The following is a 26,307-nucleotide window of genomic DNA, read 5'->3' on the forward strand; positions in this document are numbered from 1 at the left end:
TAATTCAGCTACTGCATTCTCCGGTGAGATGATGCTCACACAGATGATCACACAGAGGCACATTACCACCTGAATGCTGTGATAAAGTCATACAAGAAAACCTAACAGCATAAGGAAACTGAGGCATACATAGATGACTGCAGACCCGTAAGCTGGTGCTATTACTGTAAGTAAGAAGCTATCCTAACAAGCAACTAGATGTGGCCAGGATCCTCTTTGCAAATACATGTGTCTGAAAGCACTCTAGAGTATGGTACAGATAAAACTCCACCAAGGTCTTTGACACAGGGAACTGTGCCATTCTGCCTGTCGGTAACCATCTGTTTTCTCTCTCTCTGATATTTTTTTGTAAATTCTCTGAATCAAGGATGCGCTTTTTTTAAGGCACATTTTTTACTTGCCACGAATATGGGGCACAGGAAGGAGGAAGGGAGACCAGTTCTGAACAGAGGTGTTTTAGCTGCACCATCTAGGAATGTTCCTAGGAATGTCTGCAATTCAGTTACCTGCCCACTGACAGGACTGCTACCTTTTGTCCTTCTAGGACGGTACAGGACACAGTGCAGGACACATGCTAGAACCACAGTACATCCCCATTCAGCCTGTTTGCAGAGAGCAGGTAGGAAAGGTGCAGCACGGACATGCATCACTGCTCGTGCCCTGCCCTGCAGCTGTAAGAGTCTGTACTCCCACAGACAGGTATGCCATCCAAATAGCAATATGGGGCTGTGGAGGACAGAGAGAGGAAGAGGAGTATGGGAGGTAACATCTCTTTGCTATGTTTCACAGGTCTGACTATGTTTGTTTGGTTTTTGGAAACTTCAGCTGCTAGAAATAAAATAAGCCAGTTATCAGAAGGAGAGAGAGAAATAAGTCTTTTTTACATGTGAAAACCTTCAGAACAATTGAAAAAGGTCCTCTCCAGGCCTCAGAATCATAATTAAAATAAGCATAATCCAGTCTCATGCTGTCTAAAGGCCTGAAGTTTTGGAGACTGGCAAAACTGGACTGTGGAGAAAAATCTGTGGTGCTCATAGCAACAAACAATATTATACTGCCAAAGGGGGAATTTTAGAGCTCCTTTTCTTGGGTTTCACCCCTCTGTCTTTTTGTTCCAACAATTACCTTCTGTCCCTCTCCTGCTTACTGGCCTCATACAGGATTGGACTGAACTGTGCGACAGTTCAGTGGCACAGATTTTCTTCCATTAGATAAAGCAATATCACAAATGAGACTGATACTCTTTGAATTTTTTTTTTCTTTTCCATATGAGAGGGATGCATTTACTTAGTTTTGATTAGGTAGCACAAGTCTAATATACCAGAGAGGAAATCAAATGTGAATTCCCTCTATATATTTTAGTGAGTTTGCCCATTGCTTTTAATATCTATTTTCAATGGTTACAACAGCAGAAGAGAATTATGGATAAAAGTTTTGATTTAAAAATGTAGTTTGTTAATGCTCTGTAATTTTTTTACAGCAGTGCACAGAGCTTCAGGTAAGGGGAAGGAGGAATTATCTTTGCCAGAGTATAGCCTTCTCTTATTTTTACTGTGAAGTTAAAATACCTTTACCTAAATAATGAATTGCAAGATTGCTTGGTATTGTCCTAAAAACTCTGAAAGGAGGAAGAGTATAAAAATAGCTGCATTAACCCAATATTTGTCAAGAAAAATGGTTATTTTTAACACTCAAATGACAGTTCCTCACCTGTCATTCTATTTCAGGCCTGCTTTGTGTGCCTGTGAACTGAAGAGGTATTATCCCAGGTATTACATCATTTCTCCTCTAGTGACTGACCAATTTACATCCCGAGACTATGCTGAACATGTAGGAAAAATTGACAAAAACAGATCCTGAGATTAGTGTGACGTCTCGGAAAACCTCAAGGAAATGCGATTGCATATCTGAACTTCTGCTTGCAGGGGACTGCAAAACTGAGGATGTTTTTATACTTTTGAGCCTGTGGACATGAGACTGAAGTCAATGGTAACGGCAGACGCTCAACATCTCTGAAAACTGGGCCACGTGCTTATGTGAGACCCTGTTATTATACAAAAAGGCTCTTATTTCTACTCTTTTTATCTCTGCCATATAAGCTGACCTAGTTTACAATCTGCCTCTATACAGATGTGTGCACTTCCATGGGCAGAAAGAGGACAGAACCATTGCCAACAAAGAGTGCCTGGAGTTAGGAAGGGGAAGAAACACAGGGCAGCTCAGGATGGGGAGATAATGAGAAAGAAATGAAAGACAAAGATGTTTGGAGGAGAGAAGAGAGAAACAGGGAGAGAAAAAAGCAAAGCTGTATCCATATCTGCTGCTCCTGCTTTATCCAGGAGACAGGAGCTACTCAGAGTCTTTGCTTTGGGAGCTTGTCAGTATGTGGGAGCCTTGTTACAGTGAGGCAGATTTTTTTATTGTTATGCAGTGAACCTTCAAATGGAGAATAATTCAAAGGGGATACCTATTCCTATTAAAAATTCTTTCAGGTTGCTCTTTTACAGCCCAGAACACTATTCTTGTTGTCTGTGAACTCCCAAAGATGCTGAGAGCAATGCAGAATAAAGAAAGGAAAGAAAATACTGTGATAATGATGCTGAATATGCCAGGCACTTCTATATCATTTATAAAATGAAATGCAGTCTTGAAAGGTGATGCCTGGTATGATAGCCTCCACACTGAATTTACTGAATATGAAAAATGAGTTTTGCTTGGGATGCAGATTTTTAAGTGTGTTAGAAGGCTGTCAGAAATTTTGTGATTAGATTAATTTTCTTGTGGTTCTGGTTATTTATCTGACTGCAGAATAACATGCAGATGAACTGGATGAGGGAATGCACCAGCTTGTAATAATGTGTGTGAGATGAAAATGGTACTTCAGTGTATTCTCTGTGCATTTATAAAGCTAATAAATGCAGAGATCCATCAGTCAGTCAGCAGAGGAGCTGTAGGAAGTTTGGAGGTCACATTCCTAAATGCTTTATATTCAGCGCAGTGATTAAATGTTGCGAATTACAGAGGCAGGGAGCTGATGGTAGAGAACTGACCGGAGATCCCTGTTCTATTCCTGGTGTTGCTGTTGACTCGTGATGCGAGTGAAGGCAAGTCACTTTCCCTTATTTGTCTGTATGAGTTGATGAATTTTAGGACAGGGCCTGCCTGTTAGTGGAAGTTTGCAGAACATTATAGGACCTCAGCTGTGATAGTATGCACAGTTCATACACAGTATGAACTTTAAAATTATTTTCTGAAGTTATTCACCTGACTAACAGGCGCATTTACACACATCTATTATGTGGTAGAATACCTTGGCAAGATCTCTATCAGCAACTAGCTAACATGAGTAATCTCATTGACTTAATGTGACTCCTTGAGTGAGTCATGTTTTAGTACTCGCTCGTTTTAGTCATCATTGGCTTACAAACTATGTGCGTAGCCCTGCCAGGACTTACCACACAGTGTAGTGTATTTCACTGCAAGCAATTCTCTCACAGGAGTAATACCCAGTAGTAACTGTGTAATCTACACCCACATTAAGAAGTTACTCTGTTCTGCAATTGCAAAACCAGCCAAGTTTCACTGGCATCATGTTATCTTCGATTCATACAAACTGTTAGTGTCCCTTCACAAGAAATTCAAAGAAGTATTCAGTACCTGTGATATGGTAAGGAAAAAAAAAATCTGTTTTATCGCAACATGCAGGGTACCACTGCAGAACTGACTCATGGCTCTCCCTCCTTCTGGAAAATGCAGTCATTGCAAATCTGGAGCTGTAAGGTTTCACTTAAAGTTTTTTACAGTCTTATTCCAGCTAGCATTTCTGCTTTGATTATTCCTGCCTTATCTTTGTCTCTTTGTACCTTCTTCCACAATAGTCCCTGTTTCTTTCCTCTGTTATGGGCTTTGTGGCTCCTTTCAATCTGCTTCTTTTCCTAAGTGAAGGGAAAAAAAACCCCATTCAGTAGAATCCCTCTTTTATTCTACAAACCCCTCTTTCAAGTCATCAATAACAATCGACATAAGGCAGTCCTGAGAGATGGCTTGCCAATGTCCAGCTTGCCTGATTGAGCCTGATCTTCCTCAGGGGCAGGAAGTATATTTCTAGATATTTTTTGAATTACTATGTACATAGGAAGAGCCATATAAATATAGCACTACTTGTTACCACAGCACTGCATATTCAACATTTATATCAACTGCTGGGGCAAGATAATCACAGACTACAGTACTTCAATAATTATGTACAGTTGCATATTGTTCCTCCAACTGAACAGGCATAGCAAAAAAGATTTAAAGAGCAGTCATTATTTTAGAAATAGGGAACCTCTGTAACTCTTCTGTACAATACTTGAATAGCATATTCTCACAAAGAGCATTTGTCTGTGAACTAAAGAGCTTGATCCGAAGCCCAGTGGAGACTCTTCCAATGCATTCAATGAGCTTTGGATTAAGTCCTTCCTGAGGAACAGATGCAGGGTTTTATTCACTACTACTGGAACAATAAAAATGACAAGACAAAGAATAAAGTTGTCTGCAGAAAATAAAGCACTGTTGTCCTGCAACAGCTTAAATACATTAGGCTCTATAGTTAAATGAAAGTCCTGTAGAGTTAGTCAAATTGTTTGTGCAGCTGATTCACAAAATATACAGTCCAGAAATGTTTAAGTATCCACACATAAACACAAAACCTCAGTGTATTTCACTGAGTATTCAACTTTGTAATATTTGCAAGGACTGAGTTATAAAGATAACCATAAATTCCAGTTGTTCAAGCAAACCCAACACAGAAATACTTTGTTGCCATTAATCATCAAAATTGTGATGGAAGAAAGAAATGGGGTTTTTTTATGCCATAGCACTTAGATGGTTCTGAAGTGTTTGCTGAGACCTCAACTAGAAATAGGCTTTCCTTTAGTAAGGTTATCTCATTCAACATAATGATTTCTGATCTGTCCCATGATGTTAACAAAATGCAAGCAACAGTGAGTGTTAAGGTGCAGAGACATTTGCCCCTCCAGGAAAAACTGGGGCCAAAGTCACCCCAGGATAAAGAGTCAGATAAGGAGATAAGCAACTCTGGGCAACACAGGAGAGTAGGCTGAAGTAAAAGTGGCAGCAAATGAGAACAATTAGGAAAAACTAAGCTGGGTGGGAACCTGGGGCTTGCAGCAGAGACAAAATAAGGAGGGAATCTGAGGCTTTGAAGAGGCCTTTGTAGATCTTGTGAAGAGGCCTTTGTAGATCTTGTGAAGAGATGTAGTTGTAGAGAAAGAGTGAAAGCTATGTTTTTGAAACACCTGCATGGATTTATGTAGAAAGTAGAAACTGGGAAAGAAGGCTAGATTAAAATAGGTTGCAGTCCTAGCAAAAAAGACCCTCATAATGAATATATGGAGAGACAGATGGAATTTGAAAGACCTGAGGAACTGGCAGGGTCTGCGGCAAGAAAGTGTGATGAGCAGAAAAGGATGTAACACAAAACTTTTATACCAGGAAAGAAAACAGAGAATCAAAACCTGACAACTAATACTACTTCTGTAACTATTAAAAATAATACCATTTAAACTTTACCTACTCATATTGAAATGTTCAAGATGTTTTCAGCTCCCAAGTAGCAGCCTCAGAAACAAGTCAGTTTTCTTAAATTCTGTACATTCAATTACCAGGCAAAGCCAATACAGTCCTTGCTCCAGTTCCAAACATTAACTAAATGCAGAAAGGCACATTTATCATGCCATCTTTTCCTGGAGCATTGCTGCAAATATGCTCTGACTAATGCAGAAGAGAAATCCTTCTGCCTTTGCTTTTACTTCCCTGTTGGGGGACCCTATTGGCCCCCAGTGACTGATATCCCTACTACATAGAACAGCAGGATCCTCTTGCCATATTCCTAACATTTCCACCTTTATGCTGCTACAGCCTTAATGAATGGTCCTGCAAGTTCTCGATACCTTTCAGTCTTTTGAGTTTTGCACATTGAAGTACAAATCTTAAGCAGTTAAGCTGCCTTCTCAACACATTCTACCAAGCCTTCCTTATACGCAAGGCTGGATGCTTGTTCCTTCCAGCACTATTGCAATGGTGTTAAATTCCACAACTGGAATGTCTCAGCTGCTGCAGGGTGGATGGCAACACTAGAAATGATTGAGAATACGGAGACTACCTGAAGGTTCTCAGAAAGTCAGAGACAAGCAGATAATATTTCAAAGAAGAGGGTAATAATTTCAAAGAAGAAATTTTTTGTCTCGTGACAAAGACTGTGCTTTTTTCCTTTCAAATAACAGTACCACGCTTTCCTAAAGACGTGCCCCCTTCTTGAACTAGAAGGGGAACAGGCACAATGGCCAAACCCATGGCCAGCCTGAAGCCTGCTGTTTCAGCAGTAAGCTGAGGTCTTGGCTTCACTGCATTTTCTGACCATCAGAAGTGCAATCAGGCAAAATAAAACTATAATAAGACAATACAAGAAGCTGATAATAGGTCTGCTGATTAAATATACTCAGTATTCTGTATGGAAATCCACCTCTGCACTACAAAACTGCTGTGCTTTTTAATGTCTAACTAGCGTGCTGTTGGAGAAGGCAATCTTTTTTGTCTTCGAGTATGGAGGTAGGGGGCATGTTTTACACAGGTGCCAAAGCTTGTCAGTCTTGTTACTTTGCTTTGACAGTTTCCATAAAAATTCACAGAGATAAAATTACAATGCCAGAGATCAAATATAATGTCTCCTATCACTTTGAGTGACTGACAGGTCTCTATTTTCCCTGACCAATGTTGCCTGCCTCCACCATCGTGATACAAAGATGCACTTGAGAGGAATTAGAAGAAATAATTGGAAATGAACTCTTAGTTGTGTTCTGTGACATGCAGTACAGTGACTCAGATGAATCCTGCTCTCTGTTACCCAGCCCAGCTCTGCTGACTTCAGCACAAGGTGAACTTCAGCAAGGACCAGGGATTGAGAGTGCAGCCTGGGAAAGCAGTGATGAGAGCTGGCAGGAGACAACTGGGGAAAGCATCAGCTGCAGAAAACAAACTACTCTGCCCTTTGAGGTTGCCTTGTACCTTCCCTTGGTGTTTTACTGCATACTATGTCTGAGTTTCAGCAGCAGCCCTTCATGGCTGGCATAATGGCAAGATATTTCTGAAACTGCCTGAAGGGTCAGGAAGAAGGGGATATAAAGCCATGAAGGCTTATACTTCAAAAGATGACCAGGGACTTTTAGTGTCTGGCTTCACAATCTTCAGATAAATGTACTGTGCAGAAAGAGCATTCCGTTATAAACTGATCCAGAGTGCTCAAAATATCAAAGCCTCTGTCATTTTGAGTTAACTGTCAAGTTTTCATCCATAGCACGTTTATGGCGGGGTGAGAGAGAGGATGAGGGGAAGGGGTGTATCCTGGATCTGCTTCATTTATTGTTTGTTTGTTTATTTGTTTTTGAGCAGCTCCACAGTGAAGTTAATTAATCTTTCCAGAAATTTCTGGACTTACTGAGATCCTTTGGTGATATAATATTTCATAACACCAATGAAAAAGCAAATTAAAGTTCTCTGATAAAACACAACAGCAAAATACTAGGATTCCTTTCCCTGCAAAACAAATTCTTTCAGCCTACTGCTGATCTAAAGGTTTTGTTGAAATTAGAAGTTGTTCACCAAGATAATTTCTCAGCCTATTCTACAGCAGTATTTTAGAAAAGCCAAATGGTGTATATGTACATCTTCTTCCTTGTTACCAGTCAGCTGTAATGGTGGAAATGGTGGAAAAATAAAGACAACCAGCTGCAGTTTATGCTACTCCCACACACATACACTTCTTTTTGAGCAAAAGCTGCAAGAATGGCTCAGTAATAAAGTACATGGTATTCTGAACCTTCACTCTAAAAAGAGGCATAACAGGGTGTGTTTTAAATGCAACAATGAAGAGGCAGAATTTTGCTATTTAGAAAAGAAGAAAGAAACATAAAAAACCTCTCCAAGATCCTTCATAAACTTTGTCTTGTCCAGCAGTAGGTTCAGTTTGGCTAGTTCTGAGCATGTTACATGGAATGGCTCTTTTGTATGACCATGTTTTTCCCTTCTTGTAAGGGAGAATGTTGCAAGTGTAACATTGTTTACTGATCCATATCCTGTCTTCACTGGTCATGAATGTCATTACCTATTAGATGTAATAATTTTCTACGCTTTATTAAAAGCTACACAAATTACTGTTGACTTGAACCAGACAGTCAAGAACATAGCCAGGACCTAAGCGTAGCTTGTTGCTTCTTTGTTTAAGTCGAGAGGAACTTTATGATGAAAATAACAGATCTCTTTCCTGTTTCTATTAACTGAAAATCTACTTTCTCTTGGTATTATCTAAAGAATATTGCAACTAGGTTTGCATAGATTATTGTCAGAGTTGATCTAAAATTAATAGTTTTCTTATATGAAAATAGCATTTCCTGTTTGACATTTTAGCAATAGAAAGGACAATAATTTTGGATTTGTCTCTCTTGGCAAATGCAAACTTAGAAGAGTTTATATCCAGCTGCTCCATATAGTCTTTGCCTCAAACAGTAGGATCATCCTTTTCACAAATTGTTAGCATGTTATTAAAGAAAATTTCAGCTCTTTGTAATTTGCTATCCATGCAGGTAAGGATACTCTCATGGACTCTACTGACCTTCCTGTGCTAGCACTTTGCTGATCCTGCTCACGCTGCGTTAGTGGCAGCACTGAGTCAGCCTCCCTCTTACAAAATTCTGTCACTAAACGTCCTCCCTCAGCGGGGGGTCTTTATTAAAAAAAGGAGACCTCTGTTTTAAAACCAAGGAGGAATCAATGCTGAGTCAGATTTTGTTCTGCGTGATGTTACACTCCCAAGCATTGGCAGTGCTGTGTTATTAAAACAAATTGCATTCCACAGTCATGGAGCATTTTTTTCCCCCTATTCCTTAAGTATGACCTTAACTTACACCAGAGAACCTTACAGGCTGATTAAACTCTCAGAGCTTTCCCAGCAGCCCTGGAGGTCCTTCTTGCAATATACAACTGCCACGAAGTGATACTACATTGAGCAGAGCACTGATAGCAGCCAGGGCAAAACATCTGGGAATGCCTGTGCAAGTTCATGCTCCAGCTGCCATCAGAATGATTTAAATATCAGATTTAACCATAACATGAAAGTTCCATTTTGACTTCTTTGCATTATCAATTTGAAGCTTACTTTTATTGCTTGTGTTGTAAATTGTTTCCCTAAAGAAAGGTAGATTCTTATTGACTGATGTCCTCAGGGACATGTTGATTTGCTGCTTTATATAGATATAACTTTAAATTTGGTCATTGTTTTTGACAGCCAAGAGTGTGAAATTTTGTGCTATGTTGTCCATTCTAAATTGTTAACCACATGTAGTCAGATTCATATTTGTTACTAGAAGATATGTTTTGTTTTGGTATTTTTTAAACATTATCTTATTCCACCCCCTTTGGGATTTAGTCTGCACTTAAACAAAACCTGGATTTTGAGAAAATTAATTTTTTCCTTAACAAGTAAAAGAAAACAAATTAATATTATAAGAAAAATCAAAATATGTGTTTATTTACATTTTCTTCATTAATAGAAATGATTCAGCAGATGCTGGTTTTATCTGATTATTCACCATGGCCTTTAAGATCTTAAAACTAGCTGATGTGAGCTTGTCACACCAGTTTTTACTCATAGACCACAAGAAGAAATAAACTTGCTGCATTTTTATCTTTAAATGCTTCTCTAAACAAAGGGTTAGTTATTGGGCTAAATTTAACTAAATGTAATTAAAAACAAAACAAAACAACAAAAACCAACTCTACGTTTATAGCAGATGTATGAAATATGCTTTATCAGTCTCGTCTGAACTGGTTTAACAACCTTGATTGCTATTTTAATTTAATTTAAAGAAGTGTGAAAGATTAAAATAAATGTAGGTATTAATATGGGCTACTTGTATTCAAGTTTGCATCTTTATTTTAAAATGTCCAACCTATGATAAAAAATTTTTAGAGAGGCTTCTAGTTTTTAACATGGTTGGTTTTGTCTTTAGACAAAAACTGCTTCACGGTCAGCAATATCGGCCACCCTGAAGATTAACATTTTGGCCCCGCACAAATTCACCTGCCTATTCTCTGCCTTTCCAATCTCAGTATCTTGCTGACAAATTCTTTTGCTGCTGTTAAAAACACATGGCTGCACGTGATCACAGTGAGAACGACAAAGAAACAGGAGTATTCCCATCACGGCTTTGCCAGCGAAACAGTGTCTCTCCACATGCCACCCAACCACACCAGGCTACCAGGTGAGGGCAACGCTTCTCAAATACTTGCCCTCCTCCTGCACCAGCTGCTCCAACAGAGCTGTCCTGCAGATGAAAGGAGGTGGGGTAGCAGTAATTGCAGAGGGGCCTGAGAAGAAGTGAACGTGCAAGGGATGTCAGTGAGGAAGGACAGATCATTGGTTTGACTGCATCTTCTGTAAACTGCCAGGATTATTTAACAAAACCTTGCACTTTTACCGAAAATCCTCCTAATCCGAACCATTACACTGGACTTCCAAATAATTAGAAAGAGGTCCTGTGGTAGCCAAGTGAGTTCAGCTTACACCAATGGGGTCTGCTGTGCAAACTGCTTCCACCATGACAACCTCATTGCAACTGAAGATGTGGTGCACTCTGTTGGGCATGGGGTGCCAGCAAGCATTATATTTGAGCACAGTGCAGATCCCTGTGCCTCCCAGAAGGACACAGTGAGAGAAAACTTACCCCTGCACCCTCTTTGGCTTCAGAACTTTCACAGGAGCATGATGCCAGTGGGTCCCCCAGATGCATAGCCAATCCTCCTGCACCTACAAAACCAAAGACATTTATTGCCCATGGGAAAATATGCATGGCTGAGAGGTTGCTTTGCTTTGGATCCATTTCTACCCGCTGTGCTCTGTCACCAGCCTGGTATCTTGTCAGTGTTGTTAAAGAGAGCAGAAAAGGTACAAAAACAATGACTGAGAAATATCTTTGCCACCTGGAGACAGCTCTGCATGCTGCATAGACGCAGCCACCTCTAGAAGAAAATGCAGTGGGTGCTTAGTGCGTTGACACAGTGCGCCATGGCTCAGGAAGGACACATTCCATTTCAGACTACCCAGTGGCCATCCCTCTCCCTAGGGTGGTGCTCAGTGCCAGGGCTGCCCTGGTCCCTGGTGGGGGGTGGGCTGGCTCTGTCTGTCAGGTCCAGCCTTGTCAGACCCAGAGAGCTCCAGACACTGGTTGCTCTGTGCTCACCTGTGTTGCTGTGCTGAAGGTGCTCACACCATCCCCTGGATGAGCTTGTCCTGTCTTGGGGAGTAGCCAGAGGACCTTTCATCACTTCTGTGTATCCAAAGAGTAGGGACACTAAGAGTACCTAGGACCCTAACTAATTGCATCTCATTAATGAATGCTGTTTGTCATCCAGGCAGTAGTTGCCACTGCTTATCAGGTGATATCAGGTCACAAGCACAGCTCACAGAGCATGATGTGGGCAGCCTGTCAGTCCTGTCTGGAAGAACCTCTGTACTTTTATTTCTACATCAAGTTTAAGCCTCGAAGAAGGTAAGAATGTATTCACTGATCTCACCTTCAGGGACAATCTTGCTTAAGCATAGCTAGTGACAGACAGCTGCTTGATTGCTTTTGGGATTTCCATAGCAATGGCAATAATTGCAATAAATAATGGTGGACTAGAGTCAGATTAAATCAGTAAATACTTTCTAAACTGCAAAATTAAATTATAGGGGTTACATCATCTCCTCTGTAGAGGAACAGAATGCATAAGGTTTTGTGTATCATCTCCAGTAGCTCTGTTGAATGTACACATTCACACTGAGAATACACTGAATATTTTTCCTTGTGCTACCATGGCAATGTGTGTACCTACTAAATTTGAAATAGGTCTCAAGTAATAATACAGCTTGAAATGGCTCTGCAGCCCTTGGTCAATACAAATATAATTATTCATGCCCTCTGCTGCTACTTAATTCTATAATCTTGAGTGTGTCTCTTCAACCCACTACTGTTTATGTATATGCCGCAGTTGTGTTATGATTACTTATGCAAAAGGATCTGTGAATCAGAGGTGCCCCTTGCTTATTTGTTGCTCCAGCACACAGTAGCACATGCTAACAGCGCTAGCTTGAGCTGTAGTCTACCTATGGATATGCAGAGACACCACAGACCTGTATCTTGCTTTCTAACAATATTGGCTGGGGGCAGCCTCAGATAGACATCTTTTGCTCTGGAAGAAGAATATTAAAAAGTGCCAGTGGAACTTATGTGCCAAAATCCTTTAAATGCTTTTAACTTTTTCCTGCACAGGTTCTTTGGAGCCGACCTCTCCTCTTCCCACACGTCAACCTATAGTGTCCATGTAGTCCACAGAGCCAATAGGTAGCCCTCAGCAAGGTTTGAGAACTGCACTAAAACCAGAGTAAGTGAATAATAATGAAGTTGGGACCTTTTTTTCTTGTCCTCTCCACACTCTGGAGAAGTCTTTACATTCGTCTCTGCTAGGGTTCCACAGAGCATTGCTGCTTTGGAAGTGGTGCTGCAGGAAAAGCAACTAGTTTATTTTGTCCTGATTTTTTGTTAGTTTTTTTGTTTTGTTTTTGTTTGTTTGTGGGTTTTGTGGTTGTTGTTGTTGTTTAATTTATTTCCAGCTCTCTTTGATATCTTTATTTATGCTAATCTCAGGTCAAAAGGATCCCCCTTGTTATACATCTGCAGGACATTTTAGCATATTGGGCCTCTGACTGTCTACTGATACTTATAAGTTCTCCTGCTATCCAAATATAGATATAAAATAGACCTGTGTGCCATTTTTTTGCCATTTCAGTAGAGCTTCCCTTCATATCCAGGACACACTGCATCTTTTTCTGCAGTGTATTTGGAATTTTGAAGCCTTCAGCATGTAGTCCTTGAATGGACACCTCCGCATTACCTTGTAGCTGTAGGAGTGGATCAAAGGATGTGATCAGTTGTCACTGAAGTCTCTAAATCTATATTATAAATATTTTCAGGACTTAATGCCCACTAGATTTAGTCTGATTCTTTAGAGTGAATGTTGACACAGAGTCAGAAGGGGTAATACTTGATTAGAATATTTGTGTTTACACTAGATTTGAAAAGTATTGAATGTGACCTTGCAGCAGAGTTTATGGTTCGGTTTCCTCCCAAAGCACTCGTATGCAACTCAGCAGTCGCATCATGTAGTGTGAATCACTCCACATCTGAACCAAGTGCAAGTGTGGTTGAGGACAGAGGGATCACTTCACTAAAAACCATACTACTGTTCTCTGATGAAGTGCTGATGTATGTGTAGCATATGACCACCGAAAAGGAGCAGTCTGGTGACTAGGATGCTAAATGGAGATGTGGGTTGCCTAATTTTACACTAGTCACAACTAGCATTCTGCATAACCCTTGGAAGGCACTGGCATTGTCTTAAGTTGTCCACTTGTAAGTGATATTCCCCGTTGATGTGGCAACACATGAAAGATTAAGAAGAAAGCATTACAGTGGTAATAAATGTACTTAAATAGAAGAAAAAGGTCATGACAATCTGAGGCCTAGAAATTAACACACAAAAGAAAACAGCATATTTCTCACAAAGTAAATAAACCAATATCATAAGCCTGAACAGACTTCATCTCCACACTGTATTTATTGACAAGCCATATCTCCTACAGCATGGACCTTGGACTTGATTTGCATGAAGGACACAGCAACTTTATAATCACCCTAAGATTAAAAAAGATAAATATTCAAGCATGTTCATATCCATGGATATGTTTTAAAGGCCCAAATAATACCAGTTCCTGCTGCCATTAGCACAGCTGAAGTTTTACGTCTAATCGTCTGTACAGCAGTGATGAAGTAACTCAACCGAAACAGCTGCAGGGCAGCTCCATCAGCACTATTGGGGCCCACTGGCTTTTCATCCACCTCAGTGCATGCTAGCTCCACTTCTGTGTACCACTGTGCTGACTTATTTGTTTCCTTTTATTTGCTGTTGATTTCAACTGTGAATAGGGTTTGATGGCTGACAGGAGTTTTGCAATAAAGAGGACCAAATAACACAACAGGAATGAAGCTGAGCTAATAGTCTCTTTCCTTAAGAGACGTATTCACACAGACCTGGGAGAGAAATCAAGGTGCAGATAATTTGAAAGAATTTGGACTCTCACCAGCATCAGCCAGGTGAGAAAGGAACAGGTATTGTCAAGACAGGAAGGATGAAATTTGAGTAAGAGTCAGTTGTCCAGTTCCTAGTGATGTATTTGGCAGTCAGTGTGTAGAATATGGATGAAAAATAGAGGTACTGATGAGGAATCTGGAAAACTCCTGTGCACACCCACTCATTGCTCTTATCAAACAAGGGGAGACTTTAGCAATTTGTTCCTGAATCACAGTTCTTCATGATCAGAACTGTAACCACAGGGAAGCACCTCCAATTTGGTTAGCAGTGACCTGGCGCCGTACACTCATCTCAAGGGTAATCGCTCCATCAGTCTCCGTCTGTCCTTTTGGTTTCTGCTCTACTTTCATAGAAGTCAGACAGAGAAAGGAAACTTTAAGGTGCAATTCAGCTACTGAAGCATGTCAACTTTCTGCAATATCCAAAACTCTCTTAGAAAATCCTTCACAAATGCAAAACTTAGCCAGAAACTACAGACTTAGGGTCTTAGTTTTGATATTTGTTTTAGTAACAGAGTCCTCTCTGTTTTCAGCAAACAGACTCAATTGCTGTGTTGTTAAGCTGGTGGGAAACAACTCCAAGCCTTTGCCATACTGCCATTAACACTGGAGCAGTCTATATCGATCTGAAACCTGGCAGCTTACATCCTCTTGCCAAAGAAACTGGTGCATTAAAGGGGCAGGTTGTAGCATAAGAGGAGCTGAATCAGGGAGCAACTTTAGTACAAAGATTTGTCTCCTCAGAGGAGAAGGCAGATAAAGCACTTAAGGGTATTCACCAGGAAAATTAAATCAATCCTTCATTTCTCACAAGATAGTAATTTTTATCTGACCTAATCAACTATTTGCTTGCATGCAGATGGAGCAGTTTAAGACTTACTATTCTCTTTCACTGAGACAGGTTTCTTGGGGGAGCACTTCTAGCCCTTTTCAGTGCCAAAAGGACCCATCACTGCTCCCAGTCTGGCCCTCTCTCCCTGCTGCAGGATGCTTGCATCCCAGGTCTACTGTCTAGTCTGCTGCTCACCAGAGTGTCTCCTGCCCTGTTCAGACTGGAAGGAAACAGGTCAGCTCCAACCACATAAATCCTGGATCATCACTAGACTGACCCACTTGGTCTTGAACAGGTCAAGGAGGCAATTATTAGAGCAACTACTTTCACTTGACTTGAATTGCAGGAATTCTTGCCGTTTTTCAGTCTGCTTTCTTTCACCTACATAAGACTTGTCATTAAAAATGAAAGGCAAAGTATGTCCTCCTGTTGATATCTTGGCAGTGCCCAGCTGAGCCAGCAGACAGATGCCATGTTACACTACAAAGTAGAGTTTGTCACCAATTATTCTTGTCATTCAGACAAATAAAATCCTCAAAGAAGGAGAGGGAGAGCAAAAAAAGAGACACAGTCTATGAAAAAAAGACCTTTCAGTAAGAGTGCTGATGTTTATTTATTGAACCACTAAATGGCTTGGTGGTTTCATGGTGTTCAGATTGGGAGAGGTCAAATATCAGCAGAAAGAAAAAGGCATAATAAAAGAGGTGAAGAAAACCGCTCCTTTACCTGGTTTTTGCACTTAAATTTTTTCTTTAATTAATACTAGGTTTAGGCATTGTATCCTTGCTAGACTTTGAAATGATAGCAAGGAAACTTTCTTACCCTTTTAAAAATGTTTTGAAGTCTCGTCTCTAGGAGTTAAGAAAATGTTTTAGCCTCAGTTTCTACAGAATCTTCAGTCTATTGCAGAGAGTGTTGTAGGTGCCCCTTTTCTTGTGTTGTATCTCTCTGATAGCAATTGTCTTAAGTACACTAGCTCATACAATGTGTTTTTCTGCATCTTATAATCGTGTTATTCACAGGTGTGGATGCAGAGGTTATAGAACTAATGGCACAAATCCCTTTTGCTGATTGGCTTTTCTTTTCAAAATGATTGCTTTTTTCTTTCTTTTGCACTGTGATGTATTTTGTGCTTAAATACAAATAAGACAAAAATCTCCCTAGTAGGGCTAGTAGGAGGGAAGTCACACCTACTTATGCCTCAGTTATACTTTCATTGGTGATTGCAGGCAGAGTAGTTAAAGACATTGTGCAGATCTCCATCACTGAGATGGATTATCTCTCTTCAACTCTGTCAGGCCTTCAGGAGTGATTTGAATTAGCCCAGTCTAGCAATATTCTTGACATGGCTTTTGCACGTTTCAGTTGTGTGGGAAGAGATGGCAGCTTGGGAGACCAGATATGTCTTCAACCATTTACTAGAATGTCATGCAATACTGGTGTCAAACTTTGTACTTTATTTCTTTTGACAATGAGTTTCTACCTACCAATGTAATTTCTGGTGACCAGCAGTGATTAACCAGTGTTGATTCTGTGTGTGCATTTACTCTCAGATTTAACTCTGTGGGCAAAATCATTTTAATAGTTAATTTTAGTACCATAAAACAGCTGCAAATGTACAAAGAAGTTCACAATTACTGCTATGAAGCAATCAAAATGCCCTCAGAGCCATAATCTACATGTATTTTGGAATGAAACCATAAGTATAGGCCAGCCCTAAAGTTAAAGCTATTCTAACAGAATGAGATTGCAGTGTTGCTTAGAAAATAGCTTCCAGTCCCAACAGTCTTGTTCACAGTGAACAGCTTTTGATGGAAGCGAGATAGAAAAAATGTCTGCAGGAAATAAGCTAAAACTCTGACATGAATTGTGAGGTTCATGCCTCCCTCAGGAGGAAACGTGAATTTTATTTCTTTCACTTGTAATAATTTGCCTTGGAGTACATTCTCTTATTGGAATTACCAGATAAGAAGTGTGATCTTATATCATTAAAAGATAGCCTCCCAACTTTGTTGAGAGTTAGTTCCTGTACGTCGCAGCAGTGCAGCCAAATGATGAATTCATTGCCTTGCACAAGGGTTTAAAAATAGCAGACAACTTCTTGAATGATATGAGTAGGGAAGCACAAGTGATTAATCCAAATTCTTTTTTAATCATGACATCTTAAGCCTAACCACAGGAAAGAAAGCAGAAGATAGCAGAAAGATTATCTGCTAGTGATAACCATTCCCTATGAGGAGAAAGAAAAGCCATCACTTACAGAAACAGCACTGAAAGTCCATGCCTGTAATGCAGAGAAGGAGACAAACAGCTTGTGGTGCTTATCTCACTGCACCTGCACAAAGGATTTCTTGGGCCCAAGAAATGCACATGTGTAAATGTGTGTGTGTAAATACCATGAAGATGAGCTTCTAGCCCTCTCAGCAGAGCCAAGAGAAAAGGACTGCAAGAGCTATGTCCAATTGCCAAGTCAATTTATCTCCTGTCTTCATCACATTGATCTAGGCCACAGGGATGCAGACAAGGCATATCTTTGTAAGCCCTTCTGTTACCTGAATTAGACCTGCAATTGCATGTACCAACAGTTGGGAACGCTACCTACGTAAACAAAAGATGCTGTGGATGCATCTCCAAAAGTCAAAAGCGGCATGTATGCAGTTAAACCTACTTTCCTCTTAATTTGTCATTTCCTCTGACATTTAGCAGCAGACAGGACATTCCCCACTAGTGGATACTACTGCTGAAGTAAGTGGCTGTGCCTTTGCAATGCACCTCATGGAGCTAGGATGAAATCAATCTCCATTTTTCAGCTGTGTCTTTAGATGATTTTCCAGTTATGCTTATCTGCTTTTTCCTGTGGTGAGAAACCACTCTGACTCAAGATGGTGTCAGATGGCACTACTGCAAAGGAGGTGAGACAATCATACTCTGCTGACATTTAGCTGCAGGTAATAGAGCGCATATGAGAGGATCTATTGCTATCAATTTTCCTCTCACACCTCACGGTCTTCTTAAGAGGTGACATTTTGGATCTGGTTTGCATTTGGAGATCTGACAAAAACATCAGGCTCATTGAAGATGCACTACAGATGATAGAACAGTACATATCCACCCGTGGGTTTAGGAATAAACAGGTATAGCTTATTCTGAGCAGCCACCTCTCGTGCTGCTAAAAAAAAAGCAAGATTTTCACAGGTAATCCAGGAGTTAAACAAATAAGAGGGGTTTTATACCATGAGACCCTGAATAAGTAATTCAGTCCTTGATAAGGCAACAGCGAGACTCCTGAGTACACTGAGAGTGGGCTTGTGTGCCCGATTAGATTATTGTGGTTAAGGGCTAGACAGCAATGAGGCAGACAAAACCCAGACTGACTGTGGTCTGGTCTAAGGTGTGATCCCCAGTTTTGCATACTTTTGCATTAAGATTGTGGTGTCAGTTGCTTTGAAGAAATGTGCAATTTTTCAGTTGGAAAAATTTGTATTAATACTTTATTGCAAAGTCAAAACTGTCAGTTTCGCTTGGTAGAAAATGGTATTAATTAATGCCTTGTCACTGTATTCTGTTGTGGTAAAGAGTAATGTGCCAGATATGAAAGAATCCATCTCAATCCTGCAGTTGTACTAGACACATGCTAGTGCAAATCCTGTAAAATCTGCAGTGGCAGAGTCAAATCTTGCGAGGCATGGCACGTGAGAGTTGAAAGGTGTGGGAAAACTGGTGTTGTTATGGCATGAGCCATGACAGTGCTCGAAAGCCACATAATCCAGGAGAATGTACCCTTTCAGGCCAGATATTGGGTTCACCTGAAGTTGAGGGTAGATCTACTATCTGCAAGAAGAGATCCAGACCCCTGAACAGGGTTAGTAGCTGTGTAGTCGAATTAAAATCACTGCTTGACGTAAGGTTAATTTAATCTGGCTTTTGACAAAAGGGCACCACAGATAAGATCCAGACATTTAAGGATGAAGACACCTGTCTTCACCTAAACTTAGCTGTGCTGCATGGTAATCATTTTCAATCATTTCAAAGGGAGTACTTATAGAGTAAGTTACTGCTCAATTAGAGAACATGCATCAGCCTCTGGCCTCTGTGGATAATCTTAGAAAATTATATATAATTAGGAAAAATTATAATGTTTGCATTCAAAGTACTGTTTGTTTTCCCAAAAAAGCAAACTGACAGGCAAACATAATACCCAGATATGGTATATCCTCCTCAGTTATTCACATATCACCTCCCCAGTTAAAATCGGTAGTGAAATGTTTCATTTTCTAGCCACAACATTCAAAAGAGGCATGACTTGCTGGTCAAAACTCCAGTGGTCTTTATTATTAAAGCCATATGCTTTAGAGAGTTCAAGAAAGGATTGCTTGGCTCCCTAACAGAGGAAGAGATCAAGTACTTTGAAAGGAAAAGCCAAACTAAAAAGAAAATAAATTAGTATTTTTGTTTCATGACATTAGGCTATGTGGTTCACATAAAAGGTTTAATATTTAAGGACAGATCATAAGTTAATGTGTAATCTCTAATGATGTCCTATCCATCACATTCCAGACAATACTTAGGGCATTATGAGAAGTATAACAAGCAACGTTTCATGAGTACTTTTTGAGTCCTGCTGCACAGAGATGGGCTAACTGGATAAAGACTGTCCCATGCTTTGAGAACCCATGTAAAGATAGCATCCAGAAACATAAAACCTACATTCTGTCTGGGAGCCCCTCCAAACCTCCACATTTGTAAACAGAATGGGAGATTAAAGAGGTGCTTTCTCTCGGCACTTCCTAAAAGAGCACAGGCCAGCCCCATGAATTCCTCTCAGCTCTTCAAAGTCACAACATGTGCTCCTTAAAACATGCCCTGCTGATGCAATGCAAAAACTCTGACTCTTGTGTCTGTGGTATGCTAAACATGGCTCTTCAAGGGTAGAACAAACAGCTCCAGCACAATCCAAAGTCAATAAGAAAATAATGGTTGCCTTCTGCAGGCTTGTGAAAATTATCAACTCAGTTCTCATTGTTCTCTCTCAGCTGTTTATCTGTCCTGTGACATGCATTGTCTAAATTTCAAATTAAAAACATTACTGAGGCAATGAAAGCCTTTAAGCACTTGCATTCCACAATGCATCAAAGAACTGCTAAGGCTAATGCTTCACTTTTGGCAGCTGTGCTTGGATTCAACTTTTTGGAGCCCAATTGCTTTAGTTTACAGCACTCTCATTACCTGTTGGGGCAGAAGTCACACACAAGGCAGTCCCATGTTGTGAGAGGTTTCCCTCTCTGATGGGACAGTCCATCTGTGCAGGCTGCACCAAAGTGGAAGCTGATGCATGGACAGTATATGTGACTGTGGAGATTTTATGGCGCTTGAGCCCTGAGCCTAGCTGGGGGCATGCTAAAGCTGTAATAACCAAAACTGGCCTCCTTTTAAAATGTAGTGTACATGCATCTCCCTTTAGCTGTCCTACTTATTTGGTTCCCTCTGTTCCTCCTTAGCATGAACACAGAATAGTGTTGATTCAGTAAAGTCTCTTCGTGAGAGAATAAGCTACCCTCTTGAGAAAAAAAGCAGTGCAGTGCCTTTACCAGGAGAGTAATAAACATTTTTCGCAGCTCTCATCTTGACAATAAGCCCATAACACTAGTGGAACAGAGCATGAAGAAAGCATAAAATTACATCAGGGTTTCAATTAACTTTCACATTACCTGTAACTCAAATACTTATTGCTTCTGTACTACAGTTATTACTTGCTTTTATAAGCTTTTAAAACAACATTTTAAAAGAGGCAGCCTGTCCTGTAGAGAGATTCCAGCTCTGAAAAAAAAGAGCAGGAAATTTCAGAAGGTTTCAGGGTAAGCACCCAAATGTCAGACTGCTCTAAACCATTCCTGTTGAAATTTAGCAAGCTAAGTTTCTTGTGAGATTTCTAGAAATTAGAAATTTATTAGAAAGCCTCTTTTTAAAAGAACCGCTCTGCTTTCATGTCAAGTCTTGCCTGGAACATGAAATTGTGGAGACATGATGAATAGAGAAGAGGTGTGGGATTTTTCTTTTTTTTTTCCCCCCTCTTTTTTTCATTCTCTTTAAATGATAATCAAATTACTTGATCCTCAGCAGCTCTCAATTTGTGAATAGTTCAGTTTGAGTTTAAGTTTGTAGCTGTTTCTTCCTTTATTCAGACTATTCAAATATTCTCTTCACAATGTGCACCAAGTAACAGATAAAAGTAACTGTCATGCTTAATTTATTTTAAAAGTGTAGGTAGGTTGCTTGGATTTTCCACATTTCTGTTTTCTGAGAACAGCAGTGAGTCTTCTAGTTCAGTAAAAGACAGAAGAAATACCCCACTGGACTGGAAAAATTGTCTTTGACAGCAGCAGGAAGAGACGTCATACAGGCAGAATCCCTGTAACAGTCTGTATCCCTTGTACTTCCTCCAGCATCACAATCACTAGATTAGGACTGTCATTGGACACATCTCTGTCTTGTCCCTTTAATATGTTTTCTGAATCTGTTACCCCTTGGTTGGTTAACATGGAGACATTTGTTTGTCTGTTTTGTGGGGGTTTTGTTTGGTTGTTTTTTTCCTTCTGCATAACACCATCATCATCTACACGGTATCTGAATTACCATGTTTAGCACTACCAGTTCAAAAACCTCTAAGGAGAACAGACATTTTGAACAGCTAAGATATGAGACTGTAAAGGGATTGAATCCTCAGGAATACAAACGTTCTCAGTCTGAATTTCAGACCACCTTAAAAGAACCTCTCATAGTATCCAGAGGCAGAGGCAATCGTAGTGTAGTCATAACTTTCAGGAATTTTAGCCTCTAGCAATGTTTGTTGCAGAGAAAGGATCAGCGAATTGGTTCACACTCACTATGGACACCCTATTTAATAAGGAATTAGGTTAGCAAAGAAAGACAGATGGCAAGAGCAGACAAGACAGTTTGAGACCTAAGGCCTAATTCAGCTTTGACACAGCTAAGCTGAATGGCCATTGACATCAACGACACGTTTACATATTTGTATCAGGGCTGAACATTCCCCTGTGTTTAGCAGAAAGAGCTGAATAGTTGACTTCAGATAAATGTTTAGGGTTGTCTGGTTTGTTTTTTTTTTTTGAAAAGCAGGGATGGTCAGGTGAAATTTTTGGTGCTATTCCAAAGCTTAGACTTTAAAACCCAATAGATTTAATGAGCAGAAATGTTTCCTGCATAATGCAAATGTAGTTGAAAAACAGTGCCTGGCCTAGGGCTCTGTATATACATAATGGAAACTAACAGATGGGGACACAAGCAGGGGCTTGTTCAGTGCAACCTTAGTTTAATGGGACTATGAATCCTCCTTCCCTGAATCTGAGGTAGGTCTTTTGAGTTTCTACAAGAGCTGCTGCTGAGCACCCAACTCTTCTTAGAGTTATACTAGGAAGTGTATTCATTCTCTAAGTGAACATCTGGAGAAGCAGCACTGGAAGATAGCATTTCACCATTCCTGCTTTTTCCTTCTGTCTAGACGCCTTCAGCTGTGAAGGATCTGAGAAACAATGCTGGGAGACTAAAGAATTACCAAATAACTCTCCCTTTGTCTTCTCCTTTGTAATGGATCAGTTCCAATAGCTCCTGGTTTGTAATTTGTTATTTTATTTTGGCTTAAATTAAAAGATAGATCTTATCCTAGTAAAATGGGATATTACTTAGTATTTGCTGCTATGTAAGTGCATTTCTGGCTATTGTGGTTTAAGGCATATTGATTCCCCTGTCTGCCTTTGCTCAGGGTGCTTCTGCTAAAAATCAGTGACCTGGGTGATTGTTACTGGAAAAACTGTACATTAGTTGAGACTGAGTTACCAAAATGTTGCAGAAATTTAGAAAAGCAAAGAAAAAGAGGACAGAAGACAAAACACTTGTGTTCTCGTGGTTTTGTTGTTTTTCTTTCTGCCCTCCAGAAACATCATCGGAACAGTGCTTACACAAGGAAGCAGTAAAAGATGCCTCTCTAAAGGGAACAGTCATGTTTCTGCTATGTAATGCCATGGCATTTCCCCCCATCCTCTACTAATGCATCAGCACAATGAAAGTCATAAAGCAATGGCAGGTGATTTTTCTTTGGCTTTGGGTTAGCACACCCTGCCAGACAGCCTGATCTATTAGATAATGAGAACTGCCCCTGCACCTAACAGCTCCCAATGACAGTGATACACACTTATGGGGCAGCAGAAGCTTTTCTCATGATGGGTCATTGCTAAACAAAATGTTTGCTGATGGTATACATCAGTAATAATTGTACACACAGGAGGTTTAAGGTCTGTAATTGAAGCACCCTGTGGGTGTACAGGTTTTTAACAGGGCTCCTTGCAGCTGAGAAACAGTTACCCACCTGCTAGCTCTTCTGTTCATGACTTGTCCTCTGTGCATGCACGGTAACAGTGAAGAGACACATTAACATCAGAAAAGGTATTTTTCTGAGGAAATGGTTCAGCTACCACATTGTAGGAAGCCACTTAATTTTCTCCTGTCTTAGTTCCTTATTTTTCAGATGACAGTGATAGCACTTCTCTGCCTTAATGGGATGCTGTTGTCCTAAAGTACACATTACATGCTAAAGTATAGCTTACAGCATTGTTTGCACTTTAGTTGTTAAAGACCACTTCCATTCAATTCTTTACCTACTGCCTGGAAATAATGAGGGATATTCCACAAATACTTGGGTTGTTTGATACTTCAGTAAAGTCAAGTGTACCAGGTCAGTTGCACAAGGCCCACATGCTATTGTGCAAGATTCTATCACTTTGCTTTTAAGTTATTAAGTTGTCATTAAACTATGTACAATTCTTGAGGGAGGCCTAATTTTACACTATGTCAGCTGCCAAGCCAAGGCTCATTTCTGTAACCATTCTGGATTTATCACTGTGTCTGAAAACAAGAATTATAGTCTGCTGGAACTATGCATTATTTCCAAAATGTGGTCACTTCCATTATAGTAATAGCTTTTGATTAAACGGTTTCTGGGAACAGTTCTTATATTTTTATTTACCCTATATACTCTCCAGTTCACTTCTACCAGCAGCTCTGCTATGTCTAATACATCAGCCCCTCATTCCTCATCCATTTTACTAGATGTTAATCTTGATTAACTTAAGATCTATATACCTTACAGTTCAGACTACATTGCCCTCTGTCTTACTGATACATTAATTCATAGTACTGTACAAATGACAGTTTTGATTCAATGGAAAAGAGGAACCATTACAGAAGAACTACTTGTATTGAACCACACAGCCTTGCTGGTAATCAAAGTGAAGTCAAATGTCCTCATAACTTTTCTTTAGACAATTTGTATTTTCAGAAGCTTTGGAGTTGGCGCTTACTAATCTCAAAGCTAGGCATGACAGATGTCACTGCAAAATCTTAAAGGTTGGTCAAGGAGTCACATGGGCTACAGTCTACATAGGCGGCGTTTTAAAATGTAAACAAATGCCAAGTAATGTTTTCTGCACATCAACAGTAAGCTCTCCCTCATGACTGAGTTGGAAGGTTTTTTTTTTTTAATATGTCTTACATAAATATTTGATAAGCAGACTGAAATCTCATGTCTCTTTAATAGGGGAAAGGGATGGCCTACACTGACAGTATTAATGGATTTAAAAATACCTTTTTACACTAGGAAACTTTATAGGATATTCAGGAGCTTCTGGCAACAGAACAGACTTTTCTTTTAAATTTAACCTCATGGAAAGCCAGTATTTATAATATTAGTATGTTGATTTAAATTTATGGCTTATGTAAAGTAGTGCATCCTTCCATGTAAATTGTTTTAGGATCCAGGCCTACAAAGATTTACACAAACAGTTTCATTGTGTATTCTGGTCCCAAGAAATCAAAAACAAGATCCCTTTGATTGCATTGGAGCCAGGACTCCAGCTGTTGCTTTCAGAGCACGCAGGACTGCAGAGCTGAATGTTTAACAGATTTTGTAAGATGTAGGATATGAGGCCAGATTTTTGACATGAGACATCAGAACTTTTTTACCCTTGCCCTATTCTTGCCACATTGTAGGATACTTGTGACTTATTACCACCACCACCAACAGCAGCAACAAGAAAGTGAATCCTGTCTCAGTAAGCTTGAGATTTGATAAATCTGAAAAACCCAGAGGCAAATACTAACAAAAGAATACACTGCTTAGAATTAATACACAGTATTTTTTCATAAACTCAAGCCTGTATTTGTTGCGTCAGGAGTGAAGGATGTTGTCAGCTCATGCACTGAACACACGTGCACACATACATTCAGAATTTACGCAAGTATAAACCCATTCATGATTATGAGGTCTGTGGTCAAGCTCAGCTCAGTCCTGAGTCCATAGTAAAGCAATGTAATCTTGGAAATCTACTGAAGCCTTCAAGACAGAACTGACAAGGGCTGCTACAGCAAGAATTTTCCACAGAGAACTTATTTTTAAACCTAAACAGCAAATGAGAGGAAAGCTCACATTTGGAGGCCTGAACTTGCTCATTTTTATTCTGGCTTTAGCTGATCTTTCAGGTCTGAGAATTTGTCGAGGTTGAATTTGAATGTTATGTGTTTGAAGTTAATGTTATGGCGGCATTTCAGCTTTGTCCACAAGTCTGGTTAACAGTGGGTATGATGTGGACATAATGCTCTGTACAGCACAGCCCTGCAAAAATTACACTAATGGATCCACACCAAACCACAGGTGCTGGCCCACCCATTTTCTAGGGAAGCCTGGACCTAGGTCCATCTGTAAATCATATGGCTGTCTGTTACCCTTGTGCAAAACCTGTACTTTGCCTAGCCCTGAAATTTTGGGTTGCCACGGCTCCTGATCTCTGTGGCCTACGCTTCTCTCTGCTCTGAATTATGGGGACAGCAGACCTGTGCTTGGGCTGTGGTAGTTCTGACTTGAAAGGCTTGCAGTGGACTGCAGCACAAGAGAAAAAAATCATCAAAAGTAAGCTTTTCTGTGTGTTCCCCAGGTTTACTTTTACCTGTTGGTTTACTGTAGACTAGATGATATGTTGGTTGTTTTCAGGAAATAAAGACACTGATTTGTAACTGGTATGATGACTTCCTGATGGACTCTCCAGGCAGGCTTGAGCCCAGACTCCATGTTCAGCATGAGTGCTGTGAAGAACTGGCATTTTGTCCACCTGTTATTTATTGTGCTGCCTGGTGCTTCCCTATCTTCTCAGAATGGGAAAA

At 40.0% G+C, this 26,307-nt stretch overlaps 1 protein-coding gene across 6 annotated transcripts in view; it reads right to left on the bottom strand.

Moving 5' to 3' along the window:
• PALM2AKAP2 (PALM2 and AKAP2 fusion) overlaps window positions 1-26,307 on the bottom strand; it is a 261,758-nt gene that overhangs the window by 96,776 nt on the left and 138,675 nt on the right. For all 6 annotated transcript variants that reach the window (XM_050330182.1, XM_050330179.1, XM_050330181.1 and 3 more), the window contains one exon: window positions 10,782-10,864. In XM_050330182.1, the coding sequence (XP_050186139.1) occupies window positions 10,782-10,864 (83 nt within the window). The remainder of the gene's footprint in view (window positions 1-10,781; window positions 10,865-26,307) is intronic.

Source organism: Myiozetetes cayanensis, unplaced genomic scaffold, assembly GCF_022539395.1.
Source record: "Myiozetetes cayanensis isolate MyiCay16 unplaced genomic scaffold, myiCay2020 scf4, whole genome shotgun sequence".
Taxonomy (NCBI): Eukaryota; Metazoa; Chordata; class Aves; order Passeriformes; family Tyrannidae; genus Myiozetetes; species Myiozetetes cayanensis.